At 44.3% G+C, this 15876-nt stretch overlaps 1 protein-coding gene across 2 annotated transcripts in view; it reads right to left on the bottom strand.

Annotated features, from left to right (window-relative positions):
• Positions 1–9828: 9828 nt before the first annotated feature.
• The window catches only part of ZPR1 (ZPR1 zinc finger), a 35059-nt gene continuing 29011 nt past the window's right edge, over positions 9829–15876 (bottom strand). For both annotated transcript variants that reach the window (XM_089670154.1, XM_089670153.1), the window contains 2 exons: positions 14615–14680; positions 9829–10773 (listed from right to left, as the gene is read on the bottom strand). In XM_089670154.1, coding sequence (XP_089526280.1) covers positions 10636–10773; positions 14615–14680 — 204 coding nt within the window. In that variant the 3' untranslated portion in view covers positions 9829–10635. The remainder of the gene's footprint in view (positions 10774–14614; positions 14681–15876) is intronic.

Raw genomic sequence — 15876 nt, 5'->3', positions numbered from 1 at the left:
TGTAGGGGACGGAAGCCGGACTGGAGGGGATCGAGGAGGTTGTTGTCATTGAGGTGAGAGCATAGGCGGGTGTAGACTAGGCGCTCGAGGAGTTTAGATGTAAATGGGAGCAGGGAGATGGGTCTGAGGTTGTTCGGGTCATTGGGGTCCAGGGAGGGCTTTTTAAGTATGGGGGTGATGTGTGCATGTTTCAGAGGGGAGGGGAAAGTGCCGGAGGAGAGGGAGAGATTGAAGATGTGGGTGAGGAAGCGTAGGATGGAGGGGGAGGGAGGTCGTAGGAGTTGTGAGGGGATAGGGTCGAGGGGGCAGGTGGTGAGGCGGGCATCAAAGAGGATCTTGGAGACTTCCTCGATGGTAGTAAGGTCAAAGGTGCAGAGTGTTGGGGGAGCTTCAGTATGAGGAATGTAGGGTGGGGTGGAAGAGGAGGTCAGAGCAGTGGTGGGGCCGTGGGAGAGGGGTGATGAGGGGGTAGCTGAGTGAGGGGGAAGGGGGTTGGAGGGAGTTTGAGCAGCGTCGAAGTCCCTGCGGGCTATGTCGAGGGGGAGGGGGGATGAGGGGGTAGCTGTGTGAGAGGGGACGGGTTGAGAGGGCGTGTGAGTTGCGGCGATGTCCTTGCGAATTGTGTCAATCTTGTTTTTGAAGTGATTGGCAATCTCAAGGGCAGTGAGTGAGGTGCTGGGTGGAGGTGGGGGTGGAGAGAGTAGAAACATCAGCTGTATGAACACAGGTTTTAATTTGACAGGTGTGAAGGCGTGGGGAAGTGGCCCTAAATGCTCACTGTCTGAGTTCAGGGCTGTACACCTGCACCCATATGCTTGTCAAATTAGGACCTGCAGCATTTCCATAGTGTAACATAGGTTGCCTGCAAACAGCTCCAAGCGGCTCCAGCCACATAAACAAACCACTGATTCACACTCTACAGGCCACAGCACCCATGTGAATGAGCCCCCAAGACCTCAATTACACACACAGCTTTATTTATGAACTCAGTACAGTTTTATCATTTAGATTTAACAGGAATATTGTTGGGATTATGTCCATTAATAATGTTTTTAGTGTATTTTCACCATAAATATAATTTTGATATTTTCTCTGGCGGTGGGGGGGCCCTGTCAGGTAGGCTGTACAGGGCCCCGTGATATCTAACTGCAGTCCTGATGGTAGTATTGGATCATTGGAATCCTTCCCTTTGGAAATGAATACAAAGATAATATCTCGTTTAGTGGCAGTTGGAACCATCAGAAAATCAGTTATCTTGATTTAGAGATCTTCAAGTGCGGTAATTCGCTTTGCACCAAAACTTTTTTAAAAAAAAACAGATAGGAATGGGTACATATCCACCTCTAGTTGCCATCACCCAAAGTGGATTGGCAACATACCGAAAGGCCAATTGATGAGAATCTGCAGAAATTGTAGACTATGATGAACAGGCGAAAATAGTAACACAAAGATTTCTGGAAAAAGGCTATTGGCAGGAGAAACTACAGGTAGTCAGGGAACAAGTAAGATATATGAATAGGGAACTACTACTTGAAGATAGCAGCAAGACGTGTCAAAAATAAGCTTTGATGTAGCATTCATTAACCAACAATATAAAAAGGTAGAAAAATAATCAAGAAACACTGGCACATCTTGAGGAAGGATATGGTAGCAAAAATATTACCTAACAGACCAAAGTTTATTTACCAAAAAGAGCCCCAAACCTCAGGAACCATCTGGTACACAATATAGTAGATTCACCAATCCACCAAAACATATTTCACTATTTCAGAAATTTAAAGGTTTTTATAAGTGCCAAAAGTGTTTACCGTGCAGGACCAGCAAACAAGCAGAAAGGAAGCGGTTACACTTTGAATCCTCAGTTACCAAGCAACAATATAAAATCAATAAATTCATTACATGCACTAGTACCCATGTCACATATGTCATCAAGTGCCCTTGTCAACTTCAATATATAGGATGCACCACTAGACAGCTTTCCACCAGAATCAGAGAACATATGAATAATATCAAAAAAGGTTACAAAAGGCATAGTTTGTCAAGACACTTCAGGGAAGTACATCAAAAAGATCCTAGCAAAATGACCTTTTATGGTGTGGACAGGGTCACATCATATTGGAGGGGTAGTAAGTGGTGTATTTTGATTTTGTGCTGCCCTATGCAACACAAAAATGTTGCACCCCCCCCCCCTAATGAGAGAGCAAGAGAGTTCAATAAGTGTGTGTATGTATATATGATTCTCTCTCTTTCTCTCTTTCTCTTCCCTCTCTCTCTCTTTCTCCCTTTCTCTTCCCTCTCTCTCTCTCTTTCCTCTCTCTCTCCCCTCTCTCTTTTTCTTCTCTCTCTCTCCCCCTCTCTCTCTCCTCTCCCTTCCCCCTCTCTCTCTTTTTCCCTCTCTCTTCTGTCTCTCAGATTGTATTGGACTGATGATCACCGCCACCTCCTCCAAGGGCTGCTGATCTCTGGGCAGCAGTAAATGTGGGCAGGGGGTGGTAATCACACTGTGTGTGTGCAGTCACATATGATCTGTCAGTAATCATGCATCATGTGCTGCATGGATGGCAAGAGGGAGAGCCTAGAGAACACAACACAGCTCACCTCCTCCCAGCTCTTTCCTCTCTGCCACTTCTCCTCTCCCTGCTCCAGGCTGTCCCCTGGTCCTGGTTCTGAGTGCGGGTGGGGGAAGGAGCTCAGCGGCCACTCAGGAACACCAGGGCACCGCCTCGATCCAGCCAGGTCTGTCTCCCCCTCCAGCAGCAAAAAGCTGATGGAAGGGAGAGGGGGAGAAACCTCAAACTGGCTTTCAGCTGCTGGAGGGAGAGATACATGAGCATCGTTCTGCAACTGCTCTCTACCACCATCCTGATCGTCCTGCTGTCCGGGCCACCTACAGGAGTACCGGTGGTACCTCTCTGATGGCGGCCCTGCAGGGCTCTGTCCACCGCTGCTCACCTGGTCCCTCCTGCCGCCCTAAGCAAACGCCTTGTTTGCCTCACGGTATATACGCCCCTGGGTGTAGTAATATGAGCATTTTAGTTTCCCAGAATGAAACCAAGTGGATACATGAAATGGAATCTATGGTGCAAAGAGCCCTTAATGTGGACATCGACCTCAATTGTTTCATTTACAACTACTGACTTGGTCCTTGGCACAAGTGAACCCAACAGACATGCCATCTGGACATAATTTCTATATATGTAACCAATTGTACTGTGGAGGGTTTGTTTTTTCTAGGTCCATGCATCTACAAATGGCTGTCCACTTATTTGGGTGCACAAGTCTATTTGTGGGTATTTCTATATTCAGGGGAATATTTAACCCTCATATAGTCCCACCAATGTATTGAACATATGTGTTATATACTATTTTATATTATATTAAATATTATTTTATAGTTTTTATATTGTATGCAGTTGGGGTTTTTTATGAAGCTAGGTAGAGACCTTACCCATTGCAGAAAGGGTATCTAAAACATGCTATTCATAATAGGATATTGAAATACAGGTCCCTCCTCCCTATTTCCATCAGGGCATTTGGTTATTTACAGATTGTCATCTCTGGATTTTAAGGATGGACATTGCTTTGGTTTGGGGCAAGGTGGTGTTCAAAAGTATTGTTTGTCTCATGGTTGTGTTTTTTTTCCTCAATACCGGTATGCCACACTAATTTTGGATTGGGAATCCAAACCAAACTTTGAAGGTTGCTCTCCCTACCTGGGGATCTGAGAGTGGACCCCATTGTCCTTCTCCCCCAACCTCCCAGCCTTTGCAAGGCCATGGTTTGCTGAGGGTTAAAAGACTTCGGAGCCCAAGGAAAGCAGCAGATGAGAGGAGTGTTGGACTATACCAGAACACCTGTGTGGCAAGTCACCCCCAGTAGACAAGTATCCCAAATACTTATTGTACCTGGTTGAAGTAGTGGCAATGCGACTGTACAGGACTGAAGCAGAGTAGATTCCAGACTATATGCTTGGGAACTGGTGAAAAAAAAAATTGCACCCATGCATGCACAATTACATTGCAATCCGTTGCTGCATGTCACTTGCATTGGAAAAACTGCCCAAGAACACATTGTGGGCTGCCACATGCTCTACTACACTGCTCAAAAAAATTTAAGGAACACTTTTTAATCAGAGTATAGCATCAAGTCAATTACACTCTTGGGATATTTATCTGGCCAGTTAAATAGCAGAGGGGATTGTTAATCAATTTCAGCTGCTTTGGTGTTAATGAAATTAACAAGTGCACTAGATGGGCAACAATGAGACGACCCCCAAAACAGGAATGGTTTTACAGGGGGAGGCCACTGACATTTTTTTTCCCTACTCAACTTGTCTGACTGTTTTTCACTAATTTTGCATTTGGCTAGGGTCAGTGTCACTGCTGGTAGCATGAGGCAATACCTGGACCCTACAGAGGTTGTACAGGCAGTCCAACTCCTCCAGGATGGCACATCAATACGTACCATTGCCAGAAGGTTTGCTGTGTCTCCCAGCACAGTCTCAAGGCGGAGATTCCAGGAGACAGGCAGTTACTCTAGGAGAGCTGGATAGGGCCATAGAAGGTTCTTAACCCATCAGCAGGACCGGTATCTGCTCCTTTGTGCAAGGAGGAACAGGATGAGCACTGCCAGAGCCCTACAAAATGACCTCCAGCAGGTCACTGGTGTGAATGTCTCTGACCAAACAATCAGAAACAGACTTCATGAGGGTGGCCTGAGGGCCCGACGTCCTCTAGTGGGTCCTGTGCTTACTGCCTCCCAACATAGACATTTGCCATTGAACACTAAAATTGGCAGGTCCGCCACTGGCACCCTGTGCTTTTCACAAATGAGAGCAGGTTCCCCCTGAGCACGTGACAGACGTGAAAGGGTCTGGAGAAGCCGTGGTGAACGTTATGCTGCCTGTAACATTGTTCCACCGTTTTGGTGGTGGGTCAGTGATGGTCTGGGGAGGCATATCCATATAGAGACGCAGACCTCTACAGACTAGACAATGGCACCCTGACTGCCATTAGGTATTGGGATAAAATCCTTGGAACTATTATCAAACCCTACGCTGGTGCATTGGGTTCTGGGTTCTTCCTGGTGCACAATGCCCAGCCTCATGTGGCGAGAGTATGAAGGCAGTTCCTGAAGGACGAAGGAATTGATACCATTGAATGGCCTCCACGTTTGCCTGACCTAAATCCAATAGAACACCTCTGGGATATCATGTTTTGGTCCATCCAACGCCACTAGGTTGCAGCTCAGACTGTCCAGGAGCTCAGTGATGCTCTGGTCCAGATCTGGGAGGAAATACCCCAGGACACCATTCGTCATCTCATTAGGAGCATGCCCCGACGTTGTCAGGCATGCATACAAGCAAGTGTGGGCCATACAAACCACTGAATACCATTTTGAGTTGCTGCAATGAAATTTCAGCAAAATAGACTAGCCTGCCTCATCATTTTTTCACTTTGGTTTTCAGGGTGTCTTTGAATTCAGTCCTCTGTAGGTTGATAATTTTCAACAAACGATGGGGCATCCTTACATTCCTATCACATTACCCAGTCCACATCAATATAGACATCCAGCATATTTTTCCTCATTGAGATCTGATGTGTTTTCAAAGTGTTCCTTTATTTTTTTGAGTAGTGTATTACATCAGAGGCACTCAACAAGCCCAATCTCTGCTTGTTGGTAAACAACTTGTTGGTAATCTTACAGTCATCATAAAAGGACAATGACAAACGGCTGATGTACCAAAAAAATTTTGCGGATCCTAAACAAGTCTATACAGCATAGGTAAAATCTTTATTATGATCCTCAAGCTTTAGGGTAGTGTGTACTGTGTCAATAACAGCAGAGGCCATCTTTATGTTAGGGAGTAATGGCACAAAGCTACAAAGAGCGGGTGCATCAGAACCAGAAAAGTCTTGGGGATCCTAAATGAGTTTATACAGAGAACATTGGTAGAATCTTTAGTATGATCCTCGAGCATTAGTGTGGTGTGTACTGTGTCAATAGCAACAGAGACAGGTCTCTAAGGTGTGGAGTAATGGTAAAAGCCTGTAGGAATTGTGAATTAAGGACTTAAAGTGTTACTAAACCCACAACAGTAAAATAAGTCTGTATATGCAGTAAAGCATGCTTGTTATACTCACTGTGGAACCTAAGGAGTTAATCCTCTGCATTGTGTAAAAACACTGTTTGATCCTGACTTCTCTGATCCTTCCCTTCTTCCAGTGTCCCCCTTTTATCCCGATAAGACATACTGTGTGAAGACACTCTGCACATGCTCAGTTTGGGGTGTATAGCTAAGGTTTTTTTTCTTGAGAGAGTGCATGTGCAGGGCCAATCAGCACTGCCCAGACAGAGGTCAGAGGTTCTGCATCCTCCTAGCAAACACTCCTCCTACAAGCCACTGCTCTGCTAGACAATGATAGAAGTCACAAGACTGCTCTAACTGCTGATGAGAAAAGGTATTTAGCAGTTTATACTTAGTAAAATGATTGCATTTCCATGTTATGTACTATGGGAGGCCAGATATTGTGAATGCAGGGTCCTAGGTTTAGTAACACTTCATGATGGAGTCTCTTTAGGCCGAAGGACACCATGGATACAGATCAGAATAGGATGGTGTAGGAGAAGACACGGAAGCACACTTATGGCCCCTACAGTTAGAGGCAGAAATCAAAAGCTCTATACCTCTGTAAAATCCTCGAATGATTAAGTATAGCATAGACTCTAGCAATGGACAAAATTCAAGGCGTCATGGTCAAGCACCTCAGAGGGCACACTGCAGACATCAGATCCACTAGTGGAGGCAATCAGGATTGTTAATGTACAAGGCTAGATCTCAAATACCTACAAACCCAACCACTGGTAGCAGGAGAGGGCAAGGTAGCTGAAATTGACAGTCAGTGAGCAGCAGAGATTGTACATGAGCATCCCATGTGTCATTTGCAGTATCATGAATCTTCAAGAAAATACAAAAAAAAATAGACTTTCCTCTGCAGAGAAACTACCTTATCCATCCTGCTGCCCTTGCCTCTGATTATGGCAATGGTACCCTGGACAAAGAATCTTCAGCTCTTCAAATTTCTGGGCATGATACGTGTCTATGTCCTCTGCTCAGTGTTGCAGTTCCACCTACCATCTGCTACACACTAGAGTTAAAAAGGTGTTCCTCATTCTCCATGTACATAACGCTCGCCTGCTGAATTGGCCTAAATTTAAGCTACAGGTAGCCCTGGCCCTGTCATGTTCCTTCAATTGAAAAATCCAAACAGATGCAGTCACTTTTCAGGAATTCAGACAGCCGCAGGTGGTGCAATTGTTTGAATACAAGAGGCAGCAGTGGAGATTCCTTGTTCCATGTTTGGCATGGATGGGGTAACCTAGTGAAATCCTAATGTGTAGGGATAGCCTGTTCTAGCCATGCAATCTCTTAATAAGCAGCACATATTTGTACAGCCCAATAGTGCTACTAAAACTACCAGCCCCTTTGTAGCGATCAATCGCCAAAGTGTAACAAGTGATTGCTTGTTGTGTAATCTACATTAACTAGCCATCAAACTAGTTGGTGCATTAAGTGAGCATATACTAAATTGATTTCTGATGAAGACAGTCAGCCTCTGAAACCAGTCAGAGGTGTAGCATGCTAGAGACAGTGGTATTGATTTACTGAAAAGCAAATCAACTTTTCACTTTGTAAGGGAAGCTGCACTTTGTAAGAGAATTTTTTTAGTGAATGGGATGAAGCTCCGCTGATTTCCATCATCCAATCATGTACAAGCAAAAATGCTGTGTATTTTACGTGCACACGATTTGGTATTCTTTGCAAAGTAAAATTTCACCACATTCACTAAACTCTGGGGAAAAAGATGACCCTTGAAAATAAACAGTCTATTTGCCATTAGTAAATCAACTTCAGTGACTGCATGCTAACATGGTCTTCTACATGGGTTTCTTCTCTGCAGTGATGGTTGAGCAGATCTTTTCCTGGATGTTATTTCAGATGTAAAGCAAGTCTGTATATAATGTTTTGAGTAGAGTTTGTTCTAAAGTAGTGCATTCCTGAACCGAAAAAAGGAATGTGCTGAAAACATTTTTGGAACATAAGCATGTGGCAACTTCTCATAAAGCTTCAACTTCATCCCCCAGCTAATCCCAACTCTGCCCAGTCAATACAACCTTAAGCCATATCACATGCAACTCAAATGCTATGCATGGCCACCCTATTGCCATAATTATCAGAGATACTGTATACCAAGGGGTGAAACAGTCAGGAATTTATAAAAACAAAAAAATAAAAAACACACAATTGTGCAAAACAGGTGTTGCCTGACAGTACATGCCAACCTAAATAAAAATGGGAAAAACAAAAAACTAATTGACATTTTAAAGTATCACATCTCTGTCAAACAATCATGTTATTGGTTTTTATTTAACCACCTCCTGCCTGCCATATAGTCCAATGATGGGCACAAGGTGGTTCTCTTGTTCTGGGAGGACGTCATATGACGTCTTCCCATTCTCACCATACGTGTGGCTCAGGGAGCATGCAGCACAGCGATGCGCTGTGTCCCTCAGACACAGCGGATCACGGAAAGAGCCGAAGATGTCGGCTCGGTCATGTGATCAGCTTTGTCCAATCACAGCTGATCACATGTAAACAAGGAAATGCCGGTTATCGGCATTTCTCTCCCCATGAGCTGTCACACTGACAGCTCAAGAGGAGAGGAGAGCCGGTAATCGGCTTTCCGCGGAGGGGACATGTACACTGATCATCAGTGTAGACCCAGCAGTGCCACCTGTCAGTGTCCATCAGTGCCTTGAGTCAGTGCTCATCGGTGCCTACCAGTGCACATCAATGCCACATATCAGTGCCCATCTGAGCTGCCTTTCAGTGTCACCCATCAGTGCCACCTATCAGTGCTGCCTATCAGTGCCAGTCAGTGCCGCCTATCAGTGCCGTGTCAGTGCCATGAATGCCTTTCAGTGCCCATCAGTGATGCCTGTCAATGCCCATCAGTGCAGCCTATCAGTGCCCACCACTGCAGCCTCATTAGCGCATATCAGTGAAGGAGAAAAATCACTTATTTACTAAATTTTATAACAAAAACTAAGAAAAAAACTTTTTTCCCCCAACATTTTCAGTGGTTTTTGGTTTGTTTAAGAAAAAACCCAGAGTTGACTAAATACCACCAAAAGAAAGCACTGTCACAAAAAAATGATAAAAATTTCATATGGGTACAGTGTTGTATGACTGCACAATTGTCATTCAAAGTGCGACAGCGCTGAAAGCTGGAAATTGGCCTGAGCAGGAAGGGGGTATAAGTGCCCTGTAGGCAAGTGGTTAAAAAAAAAAAAGTTTGAGTGTACAAGCTTATGCCAAATATCTCCGATAGTCCTGCACCATACTGCTGTGTATAACTAAAAGCTTAAATGGTTACTAGATGCTCCTTTCTGGAAAGTTGGGCTTCTTCAAAACACAACTGAAATTTCAGTTTAAATCCACCATGTATATTCTGGATGTATCAAAACAAAAAGAGGTGTACCAAGTGTTATATTTTGTTTTCTTTAGAAGGCACATGCAACCTGAGTAGAATGGCCTGTCTCTGTGGGCTCACTACAGAGGTATGTTGTACCTCCTGCTGAGTAGTGAGAATTCTCCAAGCAGCAGGGAGCAACTGCTTAGCCGATTGAGTGCCTTAGAGGTCTTAATCAGTAGCAGCCATGTTGGCTTCCACATAGATCCTTTCTGCAGCATGCTGGCGAGGGACACTCTTTTTTGCCCAGACTGAAGCTGCTTTCTAAAAAAAAAAAAAAAAAAAAAAAAAAAAAGATTTTGCATAGCTTTTATTTTGATGCACTTGAAATGTAATTAAAACTGAAAATTCCATTTGGCTTAAATTGCACAAACAATTGTCAAACAAAATGTATAAATTAGAGTGACATATGGATATTACAGGTACCAGGAGCTGCAACAGATGTCCTGAATGGCACTGGAATTATTCAATATCCACATTCGTTTACGCCAATGTTCTCCTTTTCCTATAATGTATATGTAACATTACTTTCCTTGTCCGTAACCTTTCCAAGTTTCCCTTTACTCATCAGGGCAAGACCACACGTTACCTACAACTGTAACATACACAATACATTTTCAACTGCAGCTTTAAAATAATTAAAAGAAATACAACCATATAGTTCCACACATGAACTTTGAATATGTAACCAATACTACTGGCCTTTAGAACTCAAAACAAGCCCAGCACTGTTGGGTTTCATAAATATGAGAAACGTATCACAATTTATTTCATTTTAAATTTTCTCTAGGAGATGCTATGGCTTAAAAAAAAAAAAAAAAAGTGGAAAAAGTTCTTCGAGCACACAAATTAAAAGGCTGATTTTCAGCACATAAGTGGTATAAATACATCCTGCTGCACGTTGGGCTATAGAAGTCACTGCCAAATCTCTTGTGTGTCTATAACATATGGGGTGTCTTTTCCACTGACATCTGCTGCACATTTGCACACAGAGGTAGAGACTGACACGCATCTAGTTCAACAAGAAGGGTCATTGTATTATATGTCCTTGAGATTCCATTGATTTCCTTCCTCCTGATTTTGGGCAATGTGCAGCGGACAGCTAACAGCGGCAACTTGTAACATTCTCTTCATAGCCTTCTGTTTTCATATCATTGAGTCCAAGATCTTCATTCTGTTCAAATGATCGTTCATACTTGTCCACTGTCATTTCTGGATCTTGCTCTGGTGCATAGACATTCTGAAAGAGAAGAGAAAAATACAGTTTACATGGGGAAATACAGTGGCCCTTAGAAGAGCAGCACATAAAGAACAATGTGCACCATTTGTACAAAAGAAACATTTTGCCAGGTCCTTTCCTTAATGTTCCTATAGTAGCCACCATAAGTACAGCTCTTTCAAAAAGGGACAAATGAGGCAGTGGAGCCAATTTTTGTTTTGGGGACACTAGGCTATGCAGCTCTAAGTGGGACCACACTGAATATTACTGGATCAGGGCTGAGGTAATATTTATTCTGGTGGGCTTCACTCAAAGGTGCAAGCAAATTAAAGCAAACCAATACCAAAAAAGTACAGATGGTCCTTTAACCTCTTGGCGCCGGCCGAATGCAAATGTGCGGCCTCCCGGCATCTGGGCCTAGACGCCGAGCGCCCGTTCTATTAAAAAAAAAAAAAAAAACAACAACACATATGTGCTGAGAGCGCGCACCCTATGTGCTCCCAGCACACATCCGTTACTCACGGAAAGGTCCCGATCTCTTCTTTCGATCGGGACCTTTCCCGATCATGTGATCGCTGTGATGGCATGTCATGGCAGTCACATGACCCTAAACCCCGCCCCGGCTTCTGAAACACTTAAAGGGGCAGGAGGTACCAGCGCCAAGGGGTTAAGCTTGTTCTTTGTGGTTCTTAGTGAAGTTTCTATACGCATTAATAAATACATCTGAAATATTATTTTCATGATCTTCACACGTTAGTACTCTATGGACTCTAAAAGGGCAAAAACTCCTAAATTAAAAAAACTTGTCATTTCGTATCAATTACCATACAGTGTCTAATCTTACCTCTACCATGCTGCCTCAGCACTGGGACATGCCACTGACTAGCTTCTCATGCACTGAGCACTCTACTGTGGTACTAGGGATATAGGGCTCAAATGCACAGCCTCATACCTCTCAAACATCTGGGGGTTCTAACAGAAGATCGCAGCAGTGAGTGAGAGGTATAGACAGAAGCAGGAGTCTCATAAGCAGGAAAAGATTTTGTTTCCATTTCCGGTCTTCCTTTATGCAACAAAATATATGTGTTTAAGAATTCAGAGATATGTTTTGCATCTGTCAGCTCGAAACTTCAGTGTACTATATGTAATTCCTAGCGTAAACATATCAGTCAATACAACAATACTTTTTTTTGTAACATGCTTTTGTATATTATTCATAAAATGGCATACGTAGCAATTTAAAAAAAAAACAAAAAAAAAAACTTCCCTTATAAATAGTTACATAGTTGGTAAGGCTGAATAAAGACAATAGTCCATCCAGATAACCTGTGGGGGTGTGTGTGCTCATGTCAAAAACTCATGTCAAATATCCTATATCCCTGTATATTGTGTTCACCAAGATGCCCATCTAAGAGGTTTTTTAACTACCTGCCGACCGCAGATAGCCGAATGACGGCTTCACTGCGGCCGGCCAGTTCTTATGTTCATATGACGTCCCCCCAGAACGCGCTCTCCTGCGCGCCCCAGGGGGCGCGCACCCGGTGATCTCCGTGATCGCTGTGTCCTACGGACACAGCTGATCACATGATGTGGTAAAAGGCCAATCACAGCGGCCTTTTACCACCTGATCAGCGGTGTCCAATGACACGCTGATCAGAGGGAAATGCAAGTGCCGGTTCTCGGCTGCACTTTCCTCACACTGTCAGATCGTGAGGAAAGTACTGCCGAGAACCGGCAGTTGTCAGAGCGGGGATCGGCACCAATCATCAGGGCACTGATGATCAGTGCCCTGATGATCGGTGCCCAGCAGTGCCACCCGCAAGTTCCGCCCACCTGTGCCCAGCAGTGCGCCCACTAGCTCCGCCCACCTGTGCCCAGCAGATCACGCACCTGTGCCCAGCAGTGCACCCACCTGTGCCCAGCAGTGCACCCACCTGTGCCACTCTGCAGTGCCACCCACCTGTGCCCACCAGTGCCACCCACCTGTGCCCACCAGTGCCACCCACCAGTGCCACCCACCTGTGCCCACCAGTGCCACCCACCTGTGCCCACCAGTGCCACCCACCTGTGCCCACCAGTGCCACCCACCTGTGCCCACCAGTGCCACCCACCTGTGCCCACCAGTGCCACCCACCTGTGCTGCCCAGCAGTGCCACCAGTCAGTGCCCAGGGGTTGTGCCAGTCAGTGCCGCCAGTCAGTGCCCAGCAGTGATGCCAGTCAGTGCCGTCTTATCAGTACCCATCATCAGTGTCACCTATCAGTGCCGCCTATCAGTGCTGCATATTAGTGCCGCCTATCCGTGACAGCTCATTAGTGCTGTCTATCAGTGCCGCCTATCCGTGCCACCTCATTAGTACTGCCTATCAGTGCCCTTTAGTGCTGCCTATCAGTGCCCATCAGTGCTGCCTCATCAACGCACATCAGTGAAGGAGAAAAAATGCCTGTTTGAAAAATTTTATAATAGAAACAAAGAAACTTTTTTTTTTCAAATTTTTTGCACTTTTTTATTTATAGCGCAAAAAGTAAAGCGCCCAGTGGCGATTAAATACCACCAAAAGAAAGCTCTATTTGTGAGAAAAAAATTATCAAAATTTCATATGGGTACAATGTTGCATGACCGTGCAATTGTCAAAGTGCGGCAGCGCTGAAAGCTGAAATTTGGCCTGGTAAATAAGGGGGTATAAGTGCCTGGTAGGCAAGTGGTTAAACTATCAATACGTCCCGCTGACACCACCAATTGTGGAAGTGAGTTCCACATCTTTATCGCCCTGACAGTGTAAAACCCCCTATGCAGTTTGAGGCTAAACCGCTTCTCCCCCAATTTCATTGAGTGACCCCGTGTCTTTTTATACTCCCGGAGACAGAATAATTTATTCCTTCTAGCACACCCTTTCTGGGGACTGGTGACCAGAGCCAGAAATACACATCTTAGACAAAGGGGCTTTGTATTACCTGCCTATGATGGCAATGCATGTAAAAATGCTGCAGTTTATTGATACAAATGATAACAAAATGACTAATGTTTCATATCTTAAAATGAATACAGCCAAAGCTCTTTTGGCTGTACTTCTCCAGTGGATCACAGGAGTGCAGTTCGTTCTGTATTCCTGTGACCCATTTTCAACTGTCAGCAGGCTGAAGCCCAATGTCGGCTGATGTCACTTAGCCGGTCCAGACTGGGAAAAGATCCTGACTTTAACGTCAGGATCCACCCCAGAGTTTGGAGCAGCACCTGGCACAGCCTCTCAGAGGTACTTAGAGCTTGAGCCAGCCGCTCTCTCCCCCTCCACAGCTCAGCGCTCCAAGGAGTGGGGGGGGGGGGGTGAGCAGAGAGAGGTGACTGACAGTCACTGTTCTCAACTCACAGCGACAGTGAGAACTCAGTGGTCAAGTGATCACTGCGTTCTCACACTTTGAGCTGGTGGGGGACCGATGCTACATACACCTAGGTAAGTATAATTTGGAGAAAAAAATATCCCCACAACAAACTTCTTTTAAGTGAAGTAAATCTACATGTGTTTTAAAATTAAGTTATAGAAGTTATGTCCATGACTACACAATGAACTGCAGAACTCTCAAGATCTGATTGTTTTTAGTTAGAAATATGCCTTTTACTAAAAACTTTAAGTGTCACTAGAGGTACCAAAGGAAGTTTTTTCTGCATTTTTTTGTCTGAAAACACAAATCTTTCAGCAGGTAAAATGGTGATTGGCTTGGGGAGAGAATGCAGAAGGTAAAATCAGAACTGCTGATGTGCATTATTGTTGTATGTCATTGATTTAAAAAAAGCATAACACAGCCAGGTTTCAATCAATCTGTAAATGGGTAGTCATAGAACGATCTTTCCATTTGGGAGTTTACCTGAAGGTAGCTGTTTCCAGCTGGATCATCCAGTATTAAATGAACTTTCATCTGGCCTTCTAGGATCTGCAGTCAGAATATAAAGAAACTTTAGTTTGAACAAATGAAAGCTAGTAAATAGTTCTATACAGGAGGTCTTGCTTGGAGACCCTGCCACCACTGCATGCGAGTATTAACCACTTGGTAACTGGGTTATAGCTGAATGACGGCTACAGCGCGGTTGTCCAGTTCTGGGAGGCCGTCATGTGACGTCCTCCCAGAACACACCCAGCAATCTGTGTCCTACGGACACAGCTGATCATGTGATGTGGTTAAAAGTCCACTCACAGTGGCCTTTTACCATGTTATCAGCTGTGTCCAATGTCGGCTGCAATTTCCTCATGCTGTAGTATTGCTGATAACCGGCAATTGTCAGAAAACAGATCAGCACTGATGATGAGTGCCCTGCTGATCAGTACCAAGCAGTGCCACCCATTTGTGCCCATCAGTGCCACCTATCAGTGCCGCCTCATCAATGCACATCAGTGAAGGAGAAAAATTACATCTTTGCAAAATTTAATTTTTTGCTTTTTTTTTTTGTTTATAGCGCAAAACAAAAACACCAAGTTGCAATTAAATACCATCAAAAGAAAGCTCTATTTGTGTGAAAAAAATGATAAAAATTTAATATGGGTACAGGGTTACATGACCGCACAATTGTCATTCAAAGTGCGACAGCGCTGAGCAGGAGTGCCCTGTAGACAAGTGGTTCAAGTTGACCTGCACGCTGTCTTTGCAGGTTACAGAAAGGTGGTATGCCAAGGTACCAGGTTGGAACGCAGAGCTTCCATATGTTTGGGAGAAAAGGTGTGCCAGTACTATAAGCAACACTCCAGCAGCCTAAATTTAGAAAAGAAAAAAAAAAAAAGAACCACAGCTATTCTGAGCAGATTTACATGACAGCTCAAAGCTAAATTCCAAGTATGGACTTTTTGTATGCATTTTACATTGTTCCAGCTTGGAACATTGTAGGTTTGCATACCTGGCCAGTTTTAGTGGAAGCAGAGAATCACTGTAGTAGCTGCCACTACTACAGTAATCCTTGCAGTCTTACAGATCATGTCTCAGGTGGTTGACCTTCTTAGCCAACTACATGGAGTTGCTCGTGCGGCACAGACACCATTTCAGAGAACATTATAAATTTTTTCAATGACCGCAAAGCATTCTCTGATTGGACATGGTGGATATGCATGAAATCATGATCTCCACCTCATAAAATCCCA

The sequence above is a fragment of the Staurois parvus genome, unplaced genomic scaffold (genome assembly GCF_062004578.1).
Source record: "Staurois parvus isolate SC_StPar_1 unplaced genomic scaffold, SC_StPar_1.0 ptg000087l, whole genome shotgun sequence".
In the NCBI taxonomy this organism is placed as follows: domain Eukaryota; kingdom Metazoa; phylum Chordata; class Amphibia; order Anura; family Ranidae; genus Staurois; species Staurois parvus.
Note: the sequence above shows the minus strand (reverse complement) of the source record. Positions and strands in the feature narration are given on the sequence as shown.